We start from the raw sequence: 26,317 nt of genomic DNA on the forward strand, positions 1-26,317 counted from the left end.
AAAATGCCGTGACGTATATTAACATAGTCAAGCGTCCTTTTCGAGACTTCGGTAGGATTATATTTTTAAATTATGTTCAAAAATCACAGAAAATAACAATACATTGCACAGTAGCGCCCGAGCCTCACCACGGAGACGTTTTGTTTGCTGTACCAGTTTGATACTTTTATGCCTGCGATAACTTTGTTCAAAATGATAGAGATATAGGGATCCTTTGAACCCCAATAAAAATGGAGAATGTATGTTATTGTCACGTGGTCGTGACGTCGACGTATAGGCAACAGACGGAAAGTCAAAGAGGGGAATTTTCATTAGGCTCAACTTGTGGCCAGGAAACTGAAGGTCAGACTACAGCAATACAAACTGGAACTGATAGCGGCAAACATCGAACAACCGACAAGAGGCGAAATGCGTCGGCATTTATACATGTGCCATCGAATATTTCAGGCTTGTCGCTTGTCGCGCAAGCTCTGGAATCATCTCGAGCGTTCTCGACTTGCTCGCTATCTTAACAGAACGAGCTTAACAGAAACTTCTCGAACAATGAGGCGCAGTTCGCGCTCAGCATTGCTGACAAGCTTTGTTGGCGAAAACTGAATGAAACAAGAGTGAGAATAAAGAATGCGCGTGGCATTATTGTCTATCTTCGCTCTCTTCTCGGCTGCTTAAGAGGGACAAGGAGTTGACGTTGAGAAGTGGCGCTACCTTCACGGCAACTAGTGCAACACGACGAGCCAGGGGGCTGGCGCTCGGAGTCCACGCACGGGCAGCGGGCCGCAACGCACTAACCCGAACCGCTTTGACGCTCTACTCCCATGTGTGTTGTGTATGACTTCGCAGTCACCACAGGTTCGAAAATTCGCATTATAAATCATTCAAGGCGTTTTCCCATTGCGATTCTGTAATTAGACATTTTCACCGGTAGGCTTTTCGTTGCACTAAAGAAAGCCGGCACACTAAGATTCTTTGTCCACCCCACTAAAATATGTTCTTCTTGGGGCGTTGAGTGCGTTGAGCGCAATGAGGTGCTGGGCGCGTTTGCACAACGCTGACGGAGTGTCATCGAGTCGCCATTGCGCTAATAGAATTTAACCGACAGCAATTAATTTCTGCCACAATTTTTTTAACATTTTCTCTTTTTGAGAGGATAAACTTGGCGGACACTGATGAAACGGTGATGTTGTTTGCATAAAAAGAAGCCTCTGCTTCGCCCATTATTTTAGCTGGTTGAATGAAGTGAATTTTGAATGGAATGAGGTTGAACTAAGTGGGAATGAGGTGAATTAAGTGGCATGAAATCGGTGAATGAAGTGGGTGAATGACGTGGGAGGAGTGACAGGAATAATGGTTGGCGTAGTGGTGAGTATAGTGGGAGTGGTGAAAGCAGTGGTTCATATTCGTAGTCGATTTGTCCACTTTCTGTGGCACATACCTGTTTACGATGTATACGGTGGCCCCCAGACTTGAAAGGCTCGACTAAGGACAGCGCATCGCTATTAAAAACAAATGCAAACAATTGAACCTCCATATTGGCCCCAATTTTTTATCACAGCTGTCTTGAATGGGTCTTCTGCTGTGTAACGAACAGTTATAGGCTCATGCTATAGCCTAGAGTCAGAAATTATTGGTGAGCCCAACGTGTCTGTGATTAGTATGTCATCACAAAAAAAAAATTACAGCATGTCCACGGAATCAAAGATGATGAGTGGGGCGAAGCTTCGAAGGGTTTTATCAGCAAACCATGAATCATCAATTGACCACGTACATCTATCCGTTTTTCGTTCGTTCGTTCGTTCGTTCGTATGTATGTATGTATGTATGTATGTATGTATGTATGTATGTATGTATGTATGTATGTATGTATGTATGTATGTATGTATGTATGTATGTATGTATGTATGTATGTATGTATGTATGTATGTATGTGTGTATGTGTGTATGTATGTATGTATGTATGTATGTATGTATGTATGTATGTATGTATGTATGTATGTATGTCCGTTCGTCTGTCTGTCTGTACGCCTGTCTGTGCGCATTGCCGTCTATTTGTATGTTTGTCCATCCGTCCATCCATCCGTCCGTCCATCTAATAAACACTCCAAGTACCGCCATCTCGCATCTTTTCATCATATATACATCTTATACAAATACCGCCATCCAGCGGACATACCAAGGACTAAAACGAGAGGTGGCTACTACATACAGGAGACGCACGAGAGCTTCGCCCCTAAAAGGGATTCTTGTTGCCGTTCGATTTTATTATGCAATGGCGGCTACTGTTCGCCCTCAAGGTTTCTGTCTGGCACTTCTCTCAGCGTTTACTCGTTCACATCTGGACGTGGCTGTGGTGCCTGTGCAAAAAGTACACATGCTGACTGCTCGCGTGTGATTGCCCAAGTGAGGAGAAAAAAAGTCTGAGCCAGCGCTTGGCAGCCAGCCCGACCGACGACGGCTCGCCGGAAATCGCTCCGCCTGGTTGCAGCGCGTTTCTCCAAAGGAGGGTGTCGCGAAACCTTGAGTCTCCGCGTCGGAGAAACACTCGACCCACGTCACGACAGCCTCGTAACTAGCTGCCTCAGTGTTGTTGATGTTAGGCATTACCAAGTCGCTGCCGCCTTCGGCGTGATTTATCTGTGGCAAGTTCCTTACGCTCACCTATACATTGCCAGATGACATGATCAATGTCATATAAACATTCGCATGGGCATTTGCATGAACAGCCTCCACTTTGGCTAGCATCAGTTTCACATTGAACTGGCCGCCCACACATTGTTAAAATGTATCCTTTTTTTTCATTTTCGTTTCAAGGCACCAGTTAAAAAAATCAGATCAATCTCCCTTAAGATCGAAAGACACACATCACGTAATAAAGACTTCCGCAAGTTTTTGCTTCCGCCAATCTAAGTGAAACATAGTATGCTAACTTCTTTAATATATATATATATATATATATATATATATATATATATATATATATATATATATATATATATATATATATATATATATCGTTTTCGCTTCGACACAATGACCAATACATACTCCCGCAATCCACTTCCGTAATGCGATACTAGATTGCACACTACGGCATTATCATGATTGCGGCCTCATAAATGCTCACTCTCTCTTAATGTAAAACAAGAGAGGACTAATTTCGTTATCTGAGGTGTTCAACAATTATTTGCTTTTGACAAACGTTAATCTGAAGTACGTCGAATTCGCTTAAATCAATTTTTGGCATTTTACGTCCCAAAACCATGACGTGATTATAATATATGAGAAGAGCCGTAGTGGAGGACTCCGGAAATTTTGAGCGTCTGGTAATCTTTGGCGTGCCCCTAATACGTTTAGTTTATGGGCCCCGAACCTTTTGCCTCTATGAAAACGCTGCCGCCGCAGCTAGATGTTCATTTCGGGACCTTCGGATTATCTGTTGAGGATGATAGCGATTAGATCACAGCGGTAATCGTCGCACTGCATTCTCTCATAAACCATTTGTTACCTTAAAAGTTATCAAGTCCATTAAGCGTTTGGTTTTGCCTCTCCTAGGACTTCATCGTGACAGCTGGTGACGCAAAAAACTGCGCTTGCCATCCTTTGTTTTCCTCCGCCCAATTTGGTGCACCGACAGAAAGGCGTGGGTTCAATTCCCAGTCAAAGCGACCGCATTAAGTCCGAAAACGTCTGTGTATACTTAGCTATAGGTGGTCGGTAACGAATCCCGCACAGTCAAAAGTAACACGAAGTAGCTCCCTACGCGTCGTTCTTCGTGCTCAATCCTGGCTTCTGATGCGAAAAGCCACAGAGCTCTATTTTAAAATTTTTCAGTTCTTCAAACAAGTCATATTATAGACAAACGTTTCCACTGTGTTGTCTGTGCTGCATGTAACTGTTGTATATTTTTCAACCAGTGGGACCTCGCGTCACTGCAACATATACAGGGTCATGAACTTGTTCAGCCCCGGTTGAACTATAGTCACATTCCGCACGATTCGTCAGCCGAAAGGATGCGCGGCGCCACTTCACGCCAGCCGCTGTTGCCGGAGTCTGTCGAGCGCCATGCATGACGGGGCTCGTATTTATTCACGTCCGGATGGCAGTTGCTTCGCCGTGAGTCACTTGAGGAGGCTCGTCTCCTGCTTTTGTGGGTTGGAATGGTGCGCTCTTAAGACGGCCCAACCTCGTCGCGGGAAGACGACTGATTTCTCGGCGCCAAAGAACGGGCCACGCCACTTGGCGACAACCGCAATATGGGTGTGGGCCGCTCATCTGCGTATTGCCTTTCAAATCACTCGTGTCGAAATTGGGCCGACAATTTTTGGCGCTTCAGTTCTCTCGGTTTGACAAGTGGATGGTTCTGCTCGAGTGCTCAGGCGATTTTTGATTTTCCGTCTAACATGAATATAAAAACGTGCAAAGCTTGTCAACAATACAATGCGTTCATTTTTTTTTTACATTCCTTTCATCTAATATCATTCTTTGGAGCACTCGCCAGACGAAGAGCTTCATGCTGGAAATTTCATGCAGTTTTCAGTGTTATTCTCGCGGGAAGTTTAGCGCATTGCCAGCTGACTTCGAACGTCGTGCCTTTAAATAATACTAATAATAATAATAATAATAATAATAATTAGGGTAGCGAACCAGATACTTTCTCGTGGTTATAACCTCCCTGCCTTCTTTGATTGATAGGTGGGGTTTGACGTCCCAAAACCACCATATGATTATGAGAGACGCCGTAGTGGAGGGCTTCGGAAATTTCGACCACCTGGAGTTCTTTAACGTGCACTCAAATCTTAGCACACGGGCCTACAACATTTCCGCCTTCATCGGAAATGCAGCCGCCGCAGCCGGGATTCGAACCCGCGACCTGCGGGTCTGTAGCCGAGTACCTTAGCCACTAGACCACCGCGGCGGGGCCCCTGCCTTCTTCTTAACTTTATCTCTCTATAATGTTCCTGTCGCGTTTAAATAACACCCACCATGTCACGAAAATGCGCTTTTGCGTGTCCGTGGATAAAAGTGAACCATCGTTGTCGGCCAAGTGAGTTCCAGTCGCCTATTCTTTTGCCGCCGACAAACATTGGAGGCTATACCATGAAACTCAATCATCTATGTTGTAGTAAAAAAAAATGTTCTAGCACCCTATTGTAGTACGCTGTCACTCACTGACGATCAAATGTTTAGATGAGCCGATTGTACTGCCGATAATGTCTTCGACAAAAAGGCATCACCTTGGGAGAGCAATGTGATTGAGAAACAAGTTCGTGAAATTTCAAAGAAAAGTTTATTCTAGGAATCAGGTACTTTGTCGGATACTATAGTAATTAAAATAAACACACAAAAAAGGAGCAAAAAGCGATTTAGCGATGACTTTCACCGCCTCAATACCATCACACACACAAAAAAAAGACGTATACCCCCTGCCGCGGCTTGGAGATGCAATAGCTTGCATTTCAGCAAGAGGCTTACTCTTAGTCTGTTGATTTGAGTTCAGTACACTAGCCTATTCCTGTGCACCACGGAAGGAAATGAAAAACGGCATTTAATTGTTACACCACATGGGCTTTTTTATGTGAATGCAATGTCCTTCGAACTGTCTACAGTGCCTGCAACTTTTCATCAGTTCACGGTCAATGGTTTTCGTAGTTTGAAGGGGCAACTGAATTTCGCCCCTAATTTTCGGGCGCTCCTTCTGTGAACACAGCACATGTCTCGGTCTTCTGTTGTGTCCACAGTCATTGCATCAAGTGCGAGAATATCTACCTTACTGCCTTATAAACTTCTACTTGGTCAATAAATAAAAACATAATACACCTAACCGCAGAGCTAGAATTTAAAGAGAGTAGAAGACAAATAGAAATGATTACGGGACTGGTCATTTCGGTTAAAATTCTTCGGAAAGTGTTAAGTGCATCCTTCGTGTCAAATATAAATTCAGCGGACACTAATTTCACAACTTTAGGGCCTTGTAAACAATGCAATAAACGACTGCCTAATAAGAAAACTCGAAAAGGCGTTAAGATAGCAAAAAAGAAAAAAAACTCAGACCTCTCTGAAATGGTCATTTCCATTGTGACACCCACCAAGCAGAGATTCATAACGGTTGAAAGAACTATTTTTTATTTCATATGTTCAGGGGTAGTCCAGTGTTACGGCACGTAACCACAGTCCTTCCTAGCGTGTCGTGAATCAATTCCGATGCCGACGCCCACCGGCCGCTTCGCACTGGCATTCAATTCCTTCGGAACAAAACGCTGCCTCTTCTTACGGGCACCGCAGAGGCTGGAGGATGCGACCGAAGATTGGCAAAAAAATAGAGACAGAGTCGCCGCGTAACTTCCTTTCTTTTTGTGCGCCGCATGAGTCGTTGACCTTGAAGCGCAGCCCTCGTCTCGTGTGATGATGTCTTCCGGGCCGGCCGCACGTCTGACCGCTCTGCATCGAACGAGAGAGTCGCCTTATGTTCGATGCAGAGCGGGACGGCTAAATGTGCCCCAGCTTCGTTTCTGCAACACTCGTTCGTTCGCATCAGCGGCCGTCTTTTTGTTTGTTTCTTTCTTTTCTTCTTTCATTCCCTTTTTCTTTCATTATTGTGCGTTTATTTATTTTTTCTGCCCCGAAGCGTTTCGTCCCGGAACGATGTCTCCTTTTGTGCTGACCGTTAAACCGAAGCCACCGACCGCCGTCCTCGATTCGTGGCGGCCGCCGCAAAGCCAGTTCCCCCCCGTTCGAAAAGGAGGCAGCGTCGGCCGTCCTGCCCACGGTAGGAGCGTGGGCTTCCACCGCATGCAAGCGTGCGCGGCCGCGAGCTGCGTTTCGCGACAAGAAAGAAGGCGAAGAGGCCGAAGACGCAGCACGCGCCGTATGGCAGTGACGTGGCCCGCTGCCTCCGCTCGTTCGTTCGAGGCTCCCCCCTTCTTGGATTCTTTTGAATTGGCTGCGCTGGCGCTGACCTCGCTTCGTGCAGGAGCCGGTGTGAGTGTGGGCTAGATTGTGGGCCGCGCCCGTGGCGTAGGTATCAACCATGTATCAACGACGCCTTCGCACCACAGCCCCGATGACGGCCAGAAGGGAACACGAAGCGAGGAGCTTGCTCCCGTTACGTTACCCAGCTTCGACTAGAGTTAGTTATTGGAGGCTAGTTGCTCCCAATACAGACGGTTTTGTACGTACGAGCCTGTCCTAGATATACACGTAATTGATTGATATGTAGGGCTTAATGACCCACAACCACCCTATGCTTAGGAGAGACGCCGTAGTGGAGGGCTCCGGAAATTTCGACCACCTGAGATGGTTTAACGTGCACCCAAATCTGAGCACACGGGCCTACAGCATTTTCGCCTCCATCGCTAGATGTATACGTACGGCACACTTTGAAAAGAGTTTCGCGCGTTTTTTTTTTTTTTTGTTGTTGTTGTTCCACAGCAATAGCCTTCATCATCTGGCTTGCCTGCGTTTCTTTTCTCGAAAACTGGGCGCTCGCCACCTTCCCGTCAAAAATACGCCACTTATAGCACGCACGCAGTTCACAACCGAGAAGTACGGGCTCGCGGTAATAATGCGAGGGTAGGGATTAATAAGCTTTCCAAAGCTTATTAATAATTATTACCAATGTTTTTCTCAAGTGGACTCACTCGGACTCAAATTCATTACACTATTTCTCAACCAGACTCACTAGGGCTGATACTCAGCTGACTCAGCCTATCACTCAGCCTGACTGTCTAAGACTCAGACTAACGGCTCACATGAGTCTGGGTGAATCGAGTCATAAGCCCGTTAATGAAAAAAAAAATTGCTTATTTGATCATGGCACCACCAGTATCGCACACGTCACACACGTGAATATCTGACATAATGTTTGCTCTACGGTACGCCTTGCTCTTGTACCTTGAAATGAGAGCTATCAATGATTTTCAATCACGTAAGGACATTTCTGTTAATTACACGACTCATAGAAGAAATTTTTATCAAAAACTTCCGTGAAAGAGTTCGCGGGAGGGGGAAGTCATGCCCTACCCGCCTAACTCACGCTTGTGATGGATAAATATTGAGGTAGCGAATGAGTGGTAGTGCGCTTGAAATATGTGTGAATGAGCTTGCGTAAGCCGATATAAGGCTTATAGTAATACTGAAGATGAGTCGATAGGAACATGGCCTGGCAGTAAACGATGAAGCTCTCTCGGACTCACTCAAAAGACATATTTTGCGTTGAATCCTTCAGTCACGAATTATGACACGCTGTCAGAAACGCGTCAAATTCGCGTGGCATAATTCCAAGGCATTAAGCATTATATTTCAAGAACGAAAATGAATGAAAGCACAATTTTGTGTGAGTTATAGTAAAAAAAAAATGTAGTCAATGTGTGAGTAATTGTTTGATTATTCTGCCACTAGTCAGCTTCAGTACTTGCAATAAAAAATCTACTCTTACGCCCTAAATGCATGCATATTTCATTTTTATGTTGAATTTGTTTCAAGCCAAGGAAAAAAAAAGCTTTTTACGTTGGTCCTGAAACGCGTCACGTTGAAGAACTAATTGTATGTGATATGTGTTTTTGCATAGTGCTCGAGTGTTCTATTTTCTATGCACTGTTTTCATATGTTTTCTTTTAAGATACATGTTCCACTTTAACTCAAGGGCTAAGGAGTAGCCGGCGCCATACTTGTGCGTCAACATCTCCTTATGTATCTTATCAATAAAAAAAAACAAGGTTATGCATCCAGCAAAGTGATCTTCTGCGGCAATACGCAGTAATATGAAGTTAAATAACCGCCAGTTGTCCACTCGGATGGCATGCTGAAATGTGCACACCAAGTTTCAAGCCACTTGATGAAACACGCGGCGCGTGACATGCCATTGAAGTTGACGTGTGCATTTGTACACACCGAAAGAGGCTCACTTGGACTCAGCCTTGCCAAACTGTTTCTCAGGCAAATTCACTCGGACTACATCTCATCAAAATATTATTCAACCGGGCTCGCTCAGACACAGATTTTCGGCCCTATTAGTGTCCGAGTGAGTCAACCTGTGAGCGAGTTTGCCGACTTTTACGAGTGCTACATTGATAAATATTGTTGTTGTGGCACAGAAAGACCCACCAAATACGCCATTTCTGTTTATAGTCAGAAATAAAAACAACAACAAAGGGGTATTACTCAAGACTTACAGAAAAAAGGTCTGCCTGTGAGTATACGTAGGTAGCCCAAAGAATCGTCGAAGGTTTCAAAAAGAAACGAGGCCACTGTTCCCGCTACCTCAGCTGACTTCGCTGCGGTCCAGTCACCCTAGTGTTCTAAACGTGACTATATAGAAGCCTCTGAAGACGAAGATTAATTCTGCCTCAACTGTGTGAGTTTTCTACATCACGAAAAGTATATATCGCTAAAACGACAATGCACAGCAAAAACTCACGAACAGTACAGGTCTTTCGTTGCCCGTAACAAAACCCATGATATGAAACCTGTAGCGTCGCGATAACTGTCGTTTGTTAGACATGCTAGAGGTTACTCATTTTTAAATATTGCTTGTTACACATAGCACATTCATAATCCATGAAGAGGACTTCACAAGGAAGCGGATACGACTTGAACAATAGGTCAAAATACAATTCAAACCGATGAAAAAATGACACATAACTAAGTTTTTGCAATGATTAATTTGCCGCGCATATAGAAATTGATAAGTTGTAGCTGACCAGTTGTATCGATACCAACTCGGTCAAAATCAGCTCTCATATAGGCGGTGCCACTATGTGTGAAAACACACATCCAGATGAAATGATTCTTAAGGATGGCGTTGACAGCGAGATGTGCGCTGTAAAGTTCGCAGTAATAATGCACTTGTTCTTCAGCTGACTTCCATAACAGACTGGGTTTAATGCATTGAAGTAAAAAAAAATTACGGCAGCTTCGCACTAGTGGGGCCAAAGCAGTGTGGAACCACGGAGTTGGGCGGCTTTCTTTCTTTCTTTCTTTCTTTCTTTCTTTCTTTCTTTCTTTCTTTCTTTCTTTCTTTCTTTCTTTCTTTCTTTCTTTCTTTCTTTCTTCCTTTCTTTCTCTTCGTTTTGTTTTATGTCTTTTCTGCCTGTCTATTTCTCTCTATTTCTCTCTATAAAATCTCTTTATTGATCTTTCTATTCTTTCCCTTTCTCTATTTTTTAAAGACGATAGCCTTTCTTGGGGACCTTCTAGCAAAAATTTTGGTCTGTCTGTCTGTACATTTATCTGTTTATCCACCATTAACTATATCGGGTACTCTGAACGGCACCCGTCGATACGCCAAACGGCCGACCCCATCCGCAGCGCCCACCAATGTTGCTCAAGCTTCAGCGTTCATACTTGTGCGATTGTCAATTACCAAGCATATATCGTGCACATCTGCGGCACCATAACAACACGTATATATTCTGTTTGTGCGTCTCTTACCAGAAATGCATGCATAAGTAATTCTAAGGACCGTAGCGTTTATCACGCTGCGCTGACCATGCAACGCTTGCACGAAAAAGCGAGCGTTTCCAACGCTTTGCTAAGAAGACACGGTAGTGGCACCTACCCGTCGCCTTGCGTTCTGCACCTTATCACCTCTGAGAGGGTTGCGCACGCCCGTTTCAGAGCCGCGCGTTTCGTTTTCCAAGAAAAGTGTCAGATGGCGCTCATGTCTCACGTGGGACGTCACTTGATGCGCCCGTTTGCCTCCGCTGCACGCTCGAGGCACTCTAACGCAGCGCCTCCAGAATACCATTAACCGATTTCCTTGCGCAGAACATCAAATAAATGTTTTGTTCACTCTCTCCAGACGCAAGACTATCGTCTTTCGACGACATTTGCATATTAACATGCAGATACGGGGCCATTTTTTTCTCTCTATTTCTCTTTTTCTCATTCTCTCTATGCTGTGCTTTACTTCTTCCTATCTTCCTTTTTCTCCTCCTCACTTTCAGCTTCACCTTCCTTTCCTATTCCCTCGATGTACTACAATGCCTGCTAAGCTCTGCAAATGATGAATCCCAACCAACTGGCCCAACTTACCGTCTTTCTGCAAACAAGCCTGGATGGTCGAGGGGCGCTTGTCTTCGGATCGTGGCCGTGCGGGTTCAAATCCTACCTCGAGCGGGGTTTTTTTTTTTTTGTCAAGGTTTCTCATTCTCTTTCTTTCTATCTCTCTGTTTCTCTCTCTGTGTGTCTGTATTTTTTTCTCAGAAGTATTATAGTTATTAAACTGGTGCTCCGGCGCTCGTGCTCTTGGAGCGAAGCAGAAGAGAACGAAGAGATCGCGTTCCTGTTCGTGATGCTGATCTTGAAAGGCGTTCACTGTTGGGCGAGTTGGTTTTTTTACATAGAAACCATCGTGAGAGCGCAACTACGACAGACACAAGATAAAGCACAGACGAGGAAGAACGTCTGTTTTTTCTCGTGTGTCCTAAAAAAGTGGGCTTTCACGATGGTTTCTATGACACCGATCATTTACGTTCACGCGTTACGGGCCAATGTTTGGCTTGAACACTTCCACTGTTAAAAATCAATGGAACCGCTAACGCATTTGTCGTAAATTTTGGGAATCAATATCGAAACCATAGTAATTCTGTAGGAATGTGTTCGAAATTGTCTGGCGAACTCATCAGCTACAATGAATATATTGCGATACTTGTCGCAAGTTAGCTAAAATTAGGTAAATATGACAACAATCTCTCTGTAATTTAGCCCACGTATAGATGGAAATTCAATCGGTCCACCGGATTAACATAGTAAGCTGGACGCGTAAGAGTATATGGAAATGGTAGATGGTCGTGAAGGGTATTTTAAGAGTGCTTTGTACACGCACCAACATCAACTATATACGATACGTGCTCGTTCGTCTGTTGTTGCTCTATTTTTTTTTTCAATATCCCAACGTCGTATTTGTTAATCGCCAAAATATAGGAACTCTTGGTAAAGATTCTTCTTCTCTGAATTGATCACCGAGGCAATCGAGCACGTCTGTGCAGCGATTTTCTGATCTCTGTAGTTACCTTAATCGTCCGGCGCTAATTTTGAATTGCTGGCTGACGAAATCTTCACACACTGGAATAATAAAGCGCGTGGTATAATTGCGATTTCTCTTTTGCCCCACCACGGTAGTCTTGTGGCTAAGCTGCTCGGTTGCTGGCCCGCAGGTCGCGGGCTCGAAACCCGGCTGTGGCGGCTGCATTTCCGATTGAAGCGATCGGGTGCACGTTAATGGACTCAAGGTGGTCGAAATTTCCAGAGCCCTCCGCTACGGCGTCTCTCATAATCATATATGGCGGTTTTGGGACGTCATACCCCACATATCTATCAATCATCAATTTATTTTTTTTGTTTCTTTTTTGCGACCTTCGGTCGAGTGGTGTGTACTTTGTGGTTGCGAAGCCGACCAGACAATTACTGGTCTCGCATGATCATAGAAGCCCTGAAATGGGTGTCAGCTGGCAGCTAGTAGTCGGATGTCAGCTAGTAAAGAGGTTGGACAATCATGTGTGCGGAGGGAATATATATTTGACTTTGTGACACCATTCTGATGAATTAGCATGACACCACGGTTTATGACCAAAGCTATATATAGGACTCGACTACGAGCATTCATGAGGACGAGTGAATAATACAACTTATTTAGCTATCATGCACAGTTCCTTTCTTTTCGTGTTCTTGTTTTTTTTGTACGGGATCACAATACAAGGCGAGAGGTAAACAAAGTACATACAAGGGTACAATACATAATTAAGGGCCGCACAACTCAACATCGTCGACCAGTTTCTCTTAGAGTCAAACAAACAGCATTTCAGTAAAAGCCGTTGAGTGTTCCATTTTAAAGACAGTATGTAGTATAAGGTCGTCGCCTTTGTTGCTGATTTCAGCACGTCTTGTATTGTCACGTCGTTATTTAACGCGAATAACACAGGAGCCGCGAAGAATACCTGCCAACAGACGCGAGTGCTTCCTAATAAAGAACAGTGCTAGCTCTTCCGATGTCGTATAGGTAAAGAATGGTGGGAAAGTTTACCACTGCGTTTTCTCATGTGAATTCGAATGGACTATAGTTCGCACTTGCTAATGTGTTGAAAGGCCCTGCACCATTGTGTTTCTATGGTTTAATATGAAGCTTTCTTCTACGCAAGCGTAAGCACTTATCTTTTAACTGAACATACAAGGGCAAGCCAGAAGTTGTCTAAACTCTTTTCATTCTACAGTTTATTAACCTGAGGCTAGGGTTATACATGCACATTATTTTTCTAGGTGATCTTCCCCCTTTTTAATGTACTTTGAACCATGGTCAACGAACTTATAGTTATTCTTCCAAATAAAACCAGGAAGCCACTTTTCCGCTGAATCTTGCATGTTTAAATCTGAGGCAAATCAGCGTCTATACGCAAAGCCGTGAGTGTGGCTCAAACAAGTTAAACTCACATGGAGTTATGTCTGGGCTGTAGGGAGGGTGTTTCATTACCTCAAATCATACCTCTTTGATGATTTCAATAGTGTGATGAGCCGTGCATTCTCATGCAACAGCAAAACTTTCTTCGACAGGAGGCCACGGCGTTTGTTGTAAATTGCGAATTATCGATTCCCCGAAAACGCAGTTTTACGTGAGAGTGCACTACTCCCATCTTGCGAGGATAGACTAGCTGTGACGAATTTCTGCAGCCTTGAACACCCTGTGACCAGATGTAATAGATCGCTGCTCCGTTTTCCTCAGTGGTGTAAACGTCTGATGAAGTATACAAGATATATCAGCAACAAAAGCAAGAAAAATGAACGAAATAAGGCCGTAATTTGACAGCATTATCACCACAGTATAACAATAAAATTTACGATGGCAGAAGACGAACTGCGTATTATCACAAGAGTTATGACGAAAGTGTAGATAACTTCTGACTGGCCCTGAATTTTTATGTGAAACTAGAAGCTGTCGAAAAAAGATAAACGCCAGCAAAAAAAAAAAAACGTGAAAAGCGTCATGCCATTCACCCTCGAAGTAGCGCGATGCCTACGTCTGCATGTCGATATCGATATTGTGAGTCGGCTTTAACCCCTCGTTCACACTGAAGCATCCGCTTTTTACAGCGGCCGGAATTCACCTGTCGCCGAAACGTAGAGTCGTTCGCACTAACCGCCCCCCGCGCCGCCGAATATTCCATCTACCACGAGGCTAACGCGTGATGGATGCGCTGTCAACCGGTTGTTGTTGTATCTCGCAAACGCCGCTACACTATCTGATTGTCTAGGCTTCGATGGTTTTCGTACATCGAAAGCAAGGCGAAGCAGTACTGCTTACTTTTCTGGCAAGTCGCTGTCTTGTAATGAAGAGTAAGACCGCCGACTCCAGTGGCGTTTGTGGGTTCGTCTTGCTCTGCAAGACCGCGACAAGCTCGCTCACGCCAAAGACAAGCTCGGTCACTTCGGACGTGAAGTAGGCACAGAGTGGGTTAAACTCTCGTTGGTTACAACGTTCACTTACGTGCATGCCACTTGACAAGTGAGTAGGGCTTGGCCGCCATTTTTCAAAATGTCTTGTCTAGCGCTCCTATTGGTCCGCGGCCACCGATTTCGCGGCAGACGCCGCAAAAATCGGTCCGATAGTGATCGGCGCGCAGAGGGCCCTTTCGGCGGATCTTGAAGCCGCCGAATCGGATACGGCGCACTTTTGGCGGCCAGAATGCTTTCGGCGGCCACTGTTTAACGTACGCGGTCAATTCGTATTTGTCTCTCTTTCTTTCTCTGTTGTCCCTTCTTGCTATTTTTTTAATTTCCGCACTTCTTTGCACTAGTGCAGGGTGGCCATCGGGAACTGTCCTTTCGTTAACCTCGCTGTCTTCGCCAGCAGAGCATCCAGAGTTTACAGCACACGGCTGCTGACCCGAAGTTTGCGGGTTCGATATCGGCGGTCGCATTTCTATGGAGGTGAAATGCTAGAGGCCCGTCTACTGTGTGACTCCAGTTAATGTTAGAAAACACGAGAGGGCGGAACTTTCCGTAGCCCTCCACTACGGCGTCCCTCCCGATCATATCGTGATTTTGGGACTAAAAATTTGAGACATTACAGTTATTCCTTTACTGTGCTGTGTACCAACGACTATGCTCGCCGCTGTCGTTGTGCGTAACTCTCACAACGATAACAGCGAGCACAGTGTCTCACCGTCGATAATTTGATATGTGGTAGATCGAACGCGTCAGCTATTCATGCATGAGTCACAGCACGTTCCAGCACAATCACAGGCAATTGCGTGCATTCACGAGATTACAGTAATCTATGGTGCGTGCCGTGCATTCCATGTGATTAGAAGTGAGACCATATACCAGATTGCTCTATAATCATGCAGGCGTCGCTTGCAGTGAACGATAGATAACTGATCTAAACCTGCCACGTTCATGATGGAAACCAAGCACACGTATCTGAGGCAACTGAGCCTTAATAAGTTCCTTGATTCATTGATATGTGGGGTTTAACGTCCCAAAACCACCATATGATTATGAGAGACGCCGTAGTGGAGGGCTCCGGAAATTTCGACCACCTGGGGTTCTTTAACGCGCACCCAAATCTGAGCACAGAGGCCTGCAACATTTCCGCCTCCATCGGAAATGCAGCCGCCGCAGCCGGGATTCGATCCCGCGACCTGCAGGTCAGCAGCCGAGTACCTTAGCCGTCAGACCACCGCGGCGGGACTCATTCATTATATATCAAGCATATATGAATATCCAGGGTTTTTACAAGTAAAATCCACGATATGACTATGACGTAGACTGTATAGTTGAAGGCTCCGGAGAGTACTGCCATCTGGCATTCTATAACGTGCACTTATATCGCATAGCACCCGTGTTTTTCGCATTTCACCTCCATCGAAATGTGACCGGGATCGAAAGCACGATATGCGGGTGATCATCCGAGCACCGCAGCCACTATACCACCATAACGAGAATTCAAGCTCATCAATAACACTTCTGTGCATATATGTGGGCGTGAGCGTAGGTGTTATTTGTGAACATATGTGATCCCGGTACATGCCCCAGTCAACACTTGACAGCTGGAGTACAAGCAACGCTGCGAACCAGGGCAACAACAGTAACATCACCGGGGTACTAATTAAATGAGATATTATTGTTGTTGTTCCAATATCACCGGCACTAGTTCACCACTTTTTATATTTTTTTCAAGACTCCCGAAGAGAATTCTGAATTTAATAACTCGTAGAATTCAGCAGAGCCATATTTTTCGGGCTCACCGCCAATGAAGCAGGCTGTAGCTTCAGTTGTACGCATGGTATATTTCGCATCAATTGGATTCTTTCACGGAAACGTCTTACAGTTACACTCCTGGAGAATCTGCAAAAGCTTCAATATCAAATGCTATAATCGTACTGCTTGACAATACATGATATTATATAACTTGTATTTATTATGTTCAGATTTTCTGTTCGCGAAACGAAACATACATAACGCAATCATTGCAGCTTATGTTTGTCATCCGTTTCTGCTGTAGCCTTTGCACAGCCAGTTTCGAACAAATGCCCTTGAAAAAGAAACATTTAAAAGCTACAGGCATATGAGTGATACTCATTGGAACTTTCTGGTATGTGACAAGACGTGTGAAAAACAGTAACAGCTGTTCAAGAAACGATGTCACAGGCACTCACAGCTAGTTCGCTCGAATAAAAGTTGTTGCTCTTCGGTTTTTTTTTTTTTATTTTCTCGCCACCAATTTATAGATGCGCGTGCGAAATACTCGTTTGTTTGTTGGTTTTTTCTCTCTCTCTTCAAACACACGACAGAGCAAATATTTGCGCAGCCAACCATAATTCGTTGGCTGCTGCGCAGCGCCCATCTGGGCTGGCAGTATTTGCCTCTTCTCGGGCAAAGCTATTTTTCGCTCCTCTGCCCAGCACGCTGTCTGAACCCGGAGCGCCGGGGCTCGTTCGTCCCTCCCATTGACGCGGCCTCGCAGACTCGCGCCGCCGACGCGGCCTTATCGCTCCTTCTTGGGCAAAAGGGAGCCGGTTTGAGCCGCCCCCCTTTCACGTGACCAGCGCGGCGCTGCGTCTATAAAGGGGAGCAGCGGAGGCGCGGCGCGGCACATACATACTTACGTCCGCTGCGAGCGCGTTGTTGTTCAGTGCGGAGTAAGGAGCTCTTCCGACACCACCAAACATGGTAAGTCGCCGCCATGCGCGTTGTCCTTTTCTGGTGAAATGTGGCGTCGTGTGACAGGCGTGTATGACAATGCTTCAGCCCGCTTTTTCGTTTGGCACCACGTGTCATTGATCCGGCTGCGCGCCTTGCGGCATTTTTCCGCCGTCCGTCCCTGCATAGCTCCTTTGTTTCTCGGCTTTGAAGGAGTTTATACTTGGCGAAAATGTAGAGTGGCGCTGCCCCTTCGTATAGTCCCCATTCGAGCCCGCATGGGCCGGTGCTGCACCTGTCAGACTTCACGTGAGCTATATATAGACTTTTCCTTTGCGGAGTAAAATGGTCCAGCCTCAAGTCTCGATGATTGTGACGCCGAACGTGGCAAGCTCTAACGCGATGAAAAGGGACAGCCTCGCCCACATATAGTAGCGTGAGGCTGGCCTTTTGACTTATCTCATTTACACAGTCATTGGCATAGCTGCCTAATTCAAGGCTCGTATGCACACTCTCTGCAGCAATGGAGCTGAGTTCAGGAGGCGAGTTTCGATTCGCTCGGACTCTAAAGGCCCGCCGACGCTATCTCTTTGCTGGACGTTAGCGGCCGTATTTGGTAGTGAAATCCCCGTATGACAATTGCTATCTTCACGGCCACTAATCAAGAGCCTCGAGCTGGTCGCCGATAAGCGAGACTACAGTGCGTGCAGTGCAAATATCGGGCCATTAACAAAGGCAATTTCGGTTTCCGTCTTTATCACCTGCGCTACAAGTAGTGCCTTTTGGGCTGTTTCTTTTCGCTATGCGTGTCCGACTTTGTATGAGCGTGCATGTAGCATTCAGTAACCGATCCTAACCTCTCGCGGAAAGGCTTATTTTGCAGATCTTGCTCTGAGGGGGGAGCGAAAGAGCGCGCTCAGCATGCACACATTGAATTGCGTACAAAACCTCACTTAAAATAAGAGAAAGAAAACTCGTTTCTGCCGCGTTTCTCGGCGATTGTGTAACAGCAACAGCATGCATAACGTGAGTCCAGCCGGAAACTTCACTTCTACGTGAGCGCTGATGTAGCCGAGCACACACTGAGTGATCTTTTTTTTTTTTTTTCTCGAAAGACTTCCTGCCGCAAGGTGTACATTCATAAAGCGTTCAGCTCTCTTGCATCGTGCTCAAATCTCCGGTATAACTTTTTCTTAACCATCAGATGAACCTGAGTCAGACAAGTTTCAACCAATACGAGGTTTCTGGGAAACTGCTTCCAGCCAACCTGCCTGGAATTCGTATGTTGTAGCGGCAAACCTTGAACTGCATACGCGATTCTGGGAAGCTATTTTTTCGTCACTCACAGCATGGCTTTCGCTGACAAATACAAATGGTTCTCTTCCTCTGCCTACAGAGTAGTTCCAGGATCCTTACGAAATCTAGTCATTTCATGAAGCCGTGCGTTCTTTCTTTCTAATAATTTAGAAAGATAGGGTGAACATAATGAAGGCTGCTTTGTGTTTCGATATAACATGTGGCGTCATCGGGAATCTAAATATCAACGAATTTGGAACACGCGATTTTCCAGTACTTATACCACTCGTAAAATGGCTAAGGTATTTCAGTGTTCATTCTTCCACCTTTGTAAGGGAGCGAATAATAGAACACAAGACCTTACGAAACGAATGTGCCGCCGAGCCTCATAACTATCTGGGGGCTGTATAGGCACAACTCCAAATATTTCGCTTCAAGAGCTTGCGAGCATTTGTGTGCACATCTTTGTAGTGTTCTGCTTATTGTCGTCGCTTATGCGTCAATAAACTAGCGTTCCACATTATTCGTTTCCAGACGTCCCTCTATTCCGACTATACTATATACTTCTACGCGCCTCTAAAGGTGAAGTCTTACTATGAACGCACAATGCGCCTGCAACTTGGCCGCGTATATCGCTGCCCTTCTACGTAAGAAAGTGATAGAAGTGTGCGTTCTGTGTAAAGCCTTCGCCTTCTTCAGCGACCTGTTAGTCCTTGGCACGATTTTATGCAAATACACGCTTATTCATTGCGCACAACAGCCGTGAACGGTTCGCCTACGCCAGCAGTCGTGAGAAGCGTAGGTTAACTCTGATTAGGCATCAAGTGTTTTCGCGTGCCGCCACGGTATTATCATCCCTTTCCTTTTCTGTACGTGCCTTAAGTATTTTACGTGTGTGGAATCACCTTCACTATAGAAGAAATACCGGCTGATGTTAGTCGTTATACGCTCTTTCAAGGTGTACGCTGCAGATTCCGTCTTTGCAAGCTGGGAAGCGTGTACAGTATTCGTCACAATATCTCTTGTCAACGGATGTCCTTGGTCACAGTTGGCTAGTGTGAACAATTTCTTCTTGGCGACGTGATTACTCACTGTAAGCTTTTGGCTACCATCGAAGTCGACACACGTTGCTAATTTTGTTGTTACAGTGGTGTATCATAGGCTTCTTTGCGTGGACACAGAACTCTGATGCGGTCTCCATGCATTTTTTTTTTCTCGCTCGCACAGCAAACCCATCCCCGATTACATTCCTTTACGAACGAGCGCTACAACCGGTCGCTAACGGCGTTGTCGCGATGTTGGAGGCTGCCGTCAAAATACAAGTCGTGCCGCGCATGGCAGTGGAAAGCTCTTTAGTTGCGTAATTAATACAATCGTTAGTACGGTTGACTAGACTAACGTATCCATATATTCGAAAACTGGCGTTTCCGGTGCGCCACTAGGAATAGAAGCCTCTGTTAGCATATATTGTTCGTTGCGGTGGTATAGCGGTTACGGTGCTCCACTGCTGACGGCAAGGTCGAGGGTTTAATCCCAGCCGCGGCGCTCTCATTTCTATGGATGCGAAGTGCTAGAAGCTCGCGTACTGTGCGTTATCAGTGCACGTTGAATAACACCCGATGGTCGAAATTTCCGGAGCCCTCCATTAGGGCGTACCTCGTAGTCGTATCGCGGTTTTCGCGTGTAAAACCTAAGATAGTACTATTGCCTCAAGATGCCTTTTATTGTGAAACAGTCGTGTGACGCGCACAACATACTCGTAAATCAAGAGTAAAATTGGAGCGCCCTTAAGTTCTCATTCTTTGTCGGTTGTTCCTATATGGAACCACTCACTGTTACAGCGAAAAGTTCGTCGACTCTGCGCGATGCATGATCAATGCATATATAACTGACACCGAAGGATTAAAGCCACAGCTTTGCCGCAACAGCGAAGCAATGAACGCGATAGCAACAAATTGGAACGGCACACGAAGAATGGCAAGCGCGATACGCGCCCCACGTTTCTCACGCACAAATGACGTGCGAAACGTACTCGAAAATACACATGAACGCGAATAAGCGTCTCGGTTGTTACTTCGCTGTGTCTGGCAAGCGCGCCCTTTTCGCAAACGGAGATTGTGCACAGTGCAGTGGCCTTTGCGCGCCCGGTAACTACAACAGAATCATTCCTGAAAGCCAAAGGCGTACGATTGTCCCCACCTCGACGTAAGCGAGTGCACGCGTGATTGCCCAACCGAGATGGGGCCGGTTGGACCAAGTACTCATGGGAGATGAGAGCGCGCCGCCACGTCGTGACGATCTGGCGACGTGCGCTCATTGCGTCACCTCGCTGGTAATGCCGAAAACATGATAGTCCCTCCCGCCCGAGATGCCCATCGCCAGCGATAAGGGGTAGATATAAGTAGTTTGCCATTTGAACGTTGAAGGAGGTGCTCTTTCGTGGCTCGGTGGCTAACGCCTCGCATTCGCAATTCAGAGGTCGGACGTTCGATTACACGCGCCGGAGTCTTTTCCTGGGTTATTTTCCTTTCTCGAGTTTTCATATGTATATATATATATATATATATATATATATATATATATATATATATATATATATATATATATATATATATATAATACGCAGTAAAAAATGGCGACGCCAACGTCGACGCCAGTGGCGAAATTGGGCCAAGAGTGTCCATATAGTTACTATCGCCATAAAAAAAAATATGATCTCACAAGTTCGAAGTAAGTTGCAGTGATGTTGAGTATATACAAGAAACCGGATGGCCGCATCGCGCCCGATTTCGTGCATAGGTGGGCCAGCTCACTCCCGAGTTGACTCGCTCAGAGGTAAAGCCCGAGTCGGTGAGCCCGGCCAACTATAGTACTGGAGAGCTTTAGTCCGAGTGAGCTACCCCTTAGCAGAAATGTATCTAGAAATAGGTCAGAGTCTGCGAAAGTATTGTCGAGAACGATCACTTGCTGGCTTTTCATAGGGTGTTTTTTTTTTGTACGTGTAGGCTAGTGTGGGTACTGATAATTTTAGATATACAATTCGGATGTACTCGTAAACATAGCATATACGAATTTTCATTCAGCATTAATTATTCCATTCTATCGAAGATGGCACAATATCGGTACCTAGGCCTAATATTGACACCTAAGCTATCCAGGTCCAACCACTTTAGGGCCAATCTCTGCCAACCCTCCGAAATCGCTAGATTATAAACTAGAATATGCCAATTCGATTTGGTCTCCCCAACAAAAGTCCCTTAAAGTGACCAGACGTCGCGATTTAGGCGGGAGAAGTCTCGGTTTTGCGACTGTGCTCCTCCCTATCTCGCCAATCTGCTTGCGAGAGGTTTTGTCCAGATTTCAGACGAAAGCCGGCCCTCACTGGCAGTCAGCTGGACCATGGCGACGACACCGCTATACATGGCTATGATCCGATTTTTCTTCCTCTTTCATTCTTTCTCTTATTTTCTGTTTTCCCCGTACACTCGTGCACAGAAACGCCATCATATGGTTCCTATGTATGCTTCGTCAGCTACCGCGCTTTAATAGCCGAGCAACGATGCTAGTGTTCGGACAATGGGTGCGAGTCCAGCCTCGAAATTTTGTTTTATTTATTCTTCTTTTCCCGAGAAGGGTCGTGCCCTCCAGGGGCCCGCCCCCTTTCAACTCTTTGAAGGAAGGTGTTTTACCTAATAGATATAGTAGGTGCTGTTTCCCCAATCTTAAGCAAGTGCGCCCCCCCCCCCCCCGCTCGGAAAAAATTCTGGCAGTAGGCCTGGTTCTCCCTCCCTCCATTCTGCACCCACCATCTTACTATGGTGTCTGTAGAATATGGTCACGAATTTTCTGTGGAATATGGTCACGGCATACTCTCTCGAATCGACTCGCTGGGACTCGCCCCGACCCACAAGTCTGACCCTGAGGTAGTTTGGTTGAGCAGAATCCTTTGAGTCCCAGTGGGTCCGGTTAAATAAAAAAACGTGGGCGAGGCTGAGGTGGCCCTAAGCAAAAGTTCACTTCTTAAGCAGTCTGGGTGGGTTCAATTATTTTTTCAACCTATATTTGCGTAACAGTCTCAAAAGGAAGTGGTGGCGCGCATTGTCGCACAAAAGTGCGAGGTGGTTTTCTTGTCCGAGCAAAGAACTACTAACCAAGAACTGCTAAGTTAACACAGGGCTCGTGTAGAAGGGGGTTGGGGGACTTCGGTTCTGCGACTTTTAGATGCCGTATTAACGGGAAGGTGATGTCTAATGTCTAATATTAGTTTTTTTTTTTTTTGGCAGCTACTTCATGTTTCTCTCATAAACACGGTATTTGAAGACTGGGTCTATCGTGCCCAAGCGAGCCTAATGCTCTACAGATGCTGCATCACGATTGCATTCCTCTCCAAGCACAACATAACTCGTTCAAGGCCGTGTGCAAGCAAGAGCGTTTCAAATATCTGGCCCGTTTTGACAACGCAAATGTTATGCTCAAGAATTTGCTTCTTGCAATACAATGCATCGAAATGCTTGAGGCGATTTCACAACGCCGATGAAGTGTGCTCTGATCGCCGTGAAGCCATTCAAGTTATCGTGGATTACTGGCATCAGACAATGGATTGCGTTTCCGCTCACAATATTCATGTAACTGCAATCGGTACATTATTACCCAGTTGATATTAGTGTGCATGACTTTCCTTTCGCAGAGCCCAAAGTAGCGGGTTACAGTTCTCTGGGCCACGTCGGCCGTATTTTATTGCAGTGATTCATTGCTAAATGTTTATGTGGATTGTTTGATGCGGCAACGATCGTGTAATCTGTGAAGGAATCCAATAATGATGCCAAGCTTATTGCGAAAGTAGATTCGTGAAGCAAAGTTTTCAAATAGTGAAGCTATTCTACACTTGGCTTAATGGAACACACGCAAAATGGACATCACGCTTCTTTACATTCAGCACGCACATTCCGCCTTTGTTATTAGCTCGGTTACTTGAAGTAACTTAGCTATTTAGACCTTTGTTTTACTTGATCCTCGGCCTCTTACCGCGTTTTCTTTTACTTACTTCAGAGGGAGTGCATCAGCGTCCACATCGGCCAGGCCGGCGTGCAGATTGGAAACGCCTGCTGGGAACTGTACTGTCTCGAACATGGCATCCAGCAGGATGGCCAGATGCCAAGCGACAAGGTTTCCGGCGGCATTGACGACTCCTTTAACACTTTTTTTGCCGAAACTGGCGCCGGCCGTCATGTGCCCCGTGCCGTATTCGTTGATCTCGAGCCGACTGTTGTCGACGAGGTTCGCTCTGGTGCCTACCGACAGCTGTACCACCCGGAGCAGCTAATCTCTGGCAAGGAAGACGCTGCCAACAATTATGCGCGTGGTCACTACACCATTGGCAAGGAGATTGTCGACCTCGTGCTTGACCGCATCCGGAAGCTGGCCGACCAGTGCACGGGCCTCCAAGGTTTCCTCGTGTTCCACAGCTTCGGCGGTGGCACTGGTTCCGGATTTACGTCGCTTCTCATGGAGCGCCTTTCCGTCGACTACGGCAAGAAGTCCAAGCTAGAGTTCTCAATCTACCCAGCGCCCCAGGTACGCAGTGTAAAACAACCTTTGCTACGCCTGGGACATGTCACATCTTGGGCAATAGTTTCCAAATACTTGCGATTTGCAGCAGGTTAACAAAGTAGCACGAGTTGGCATTTTCGTAGACTGAAGTGTCCCATATACTTGTGTCCATGATCGGGCAGGAGGCAGTCACCAAAAAGCTAAACCTGTCTATAGATAAAATTTTCATGTCCACAAGCCCGAAAAAGCCTCAAAAGTATTTAACTCTTCCAGATCTAACTATATTCAACACCGAACAGTGAATCCTATTGATGAGCTTGAACACCTGTGCGACAGAGATGCCCTGTGACTGTGCAACTTGCACGCAGGCTTGTGCTCGCTGAGAATGCTAGCATTTATCATGGGCCACCAATCAAGTACAAGTGGCCAATGAACGTTGAGTGGAGGCTAGTGTAGTTGTGCTAATTAACATAGCATAAGCTATTTACAAACCCAATGCGTGGAAAGCGATTAAAGGATTGCATGGTTTGTTTTTGTTACTTGCAATGTTGGCGTTATTACTGTCGATGTCTATAGATGACCAATCCGACAGGTTTACGTGGTCAGCAGCAAGGAACTAGAAAAAATAATTATGAATATTTTGTGGCTTAAACCACCCGTTTACATGAACACTGAAAGACAGTTTCGATCTCTAGGTACTTAATGTCTATGTTGCCCTGTTCGATATGCGCAGGTCTCTACTGCTGTTGTCGAACCCTACAACTCGATCCTGACCACTCACACGACGCTGGAGCACTCGGACTGCGCATTCATGGTTGACAACGAGGCCATCTATGACATCTGTCGGCGAAACTTGGATATCGACCGGCCCACATACACCAACCTGAACCGGCTGATCAGTCAAATAGTGTCCTCAATCACCGCTTCCCTGCGCTTCGATGGTGCGCTCAATGTCGATTTGACAGAATTCCAGACAAACTTGGTGCCCTATCCTAGGTTTGTATATTTTCTTGCTTGTTTCGTCACCTCCGTTCTGCAATTCTCATTTTCAAAGCTACCATTCCACAGTGCACGCAATCGCACTGAGTGAATTAGTCGCACATTCTATATTTTCTGCCCTATGGTGCCTCTAATTCTACTCGTCATAATACTGCTGCTGATTCTCTGGTGTGAAACGTCTTACTGGGAAGTGACATTGCATAATGTAGACGTTCTGGCCTGCCATTTATTTCTCCCCCTGTATCTTCAGCAGCATGTTTATAAGTCACGTTCGCCCGCCTTTTGTTGGTCGTAGGATCCACTTTCCGCTGGTGACATACGCTCCTGTGATCTCCGCCGAGAAGGCCTACCATGAGCAGATTACCGTGGCCGAGATCACCAACGCTTGTTTTGAGCCTGCCAACCAAATGGTAAAGTGTGATCCGCGTCACGGAAAGTACATGGCCTGCTGTATGCTGTACCGAGGTGACGTGGTGCCCAAGGATGTCAACGCTGCTATCGCAGCAATCAAGACTAAGCGCACTATCCAGTTTGTCGACTGGTGTCCCACTGGGTTCAAAGTGGGCATCAACTACCAGCCGCCAACTGTGGTGCCCGGCGGAGACCTGGCCAAGGTTCCACGCGCTGTCTGCATGTTGTCCAACACTACGGCCATCGCCGAAGCCTGGGCACGTTTGGACCACAAGTTCGACCTTATGTACGCCAAACGTGCTTTTGTCCACTGGTACGTGGGCGAAGGCATGGAGGAGGGCGAGTTCTCGGAGGCCCGCGAGGACATGGCCGCCCTCGAGAAGGACTATGAGGAGGTCGGCATGGACTCCAATGAAGGCCCCGACGAGAGCGAGGAGTACTAGAAGGAAGGCTGAATGGCCTCGACGGAAATTTGCTTAAAAATATCGGGATGCCAATGCACTCAATATTTTGTAATAAAGATCGCATTTCTGTAGTACCTCTACAATTATTCGCATAATTGAAAACATACAGCGTGTCAGTGTGATAGCAAATTTTTTTCGAGATTTATGATCCCGTATAGTCCATAAAGGAGAGAGGCCAAAAATAAGAGCAGTAACCGAAAATACGTCTCGTCATCCTTTTAACCCCCACCTTTTTTGGTGTTTTTTTGGTCCTCTAGGTATTTTAATCCAACTGAACAAACTCCCCCATTAAAAATGCACCTGGCTAGCCGACAAACTGCAGGAAGAAATTTATGCGGGCAGTGCAACGCCTGAACATCTTAGTTATAAGTATACAAGTGGTACCGTTGACAATATTCAGTATTATATAAAAAGCGTCCGCAACCAACACCTTGACCTCGCGAGGTGGCGTATGAAACTGCGCTTAT

The 26,317-nt window shown here is 45.9% G+C and overlaps 2 protein-coding genes across 2 annotated transcripts in view; one reads left to right on the plus strand and one right to left on the minus strand.

Annotated features, from left to right (window-relative positions):
• Positions 1-26,317, minus strand: part of LOC119162377 (uncharacterized) — a 297,639-nt gene that overhangs the window by 135,649 nt on the left and 135,673 nt on the right. The window lies entirely within an intron of this gene.
• Positions 17,005-25,933, plus strand: LOC119161387 (tubulin alpha-1C chain). The gene is made up of 4 exons (XM_037413825.2): positions 17,005-17,160; positions 23,476-24,000; positions 24,710-24,972; positions 25,271-25,933. Exons 1-4 carry the CDS (start codon positions 17,158-17,160, stop codon positions 25,827-25,829), a joined length of 1,350 nt encoding a protein of 449 aa, XP_037269722.1. The 5' UTR covers positions 17,005-17,157; the 3' UTR covers positions 25,830-25,933.

The sequence above is a fragment of the Rhipicephalus microplus genome, chromosome X (assembly GCF_043290135.1).
Source record: "Rhipicephalus microplus isolate Deutch F79 chromosome X, USDA_Rmic, whole genome shotgun sequence".
NCBI lineage: Eukaryota > Metazoa > Arthropoda > Arachnida > Ixodida > Ixodidae > Rhipicephalus > Rhipicephalus microplus.

Excerpts from the sequence above, each read along its gene's own strand:
- LOC119161387 (XM_037413825.2), top strand. Across the intron at positions 24,001-24,709 it reads CAATCTACCCAGCGCCCCAG|GTCTCTACTGCTGTTGTCGA; the intron begins GTACGCAGTGTA and ends CGATATGCGCAG. Across the intron at positions 24,973-25,270 it reads AACTTGGTGCCCTATCCTAG|GATCCACTTTCCGCTGGTGA; the intron begins GTTTGTATATTT and ends TGTTGGTCGTAG.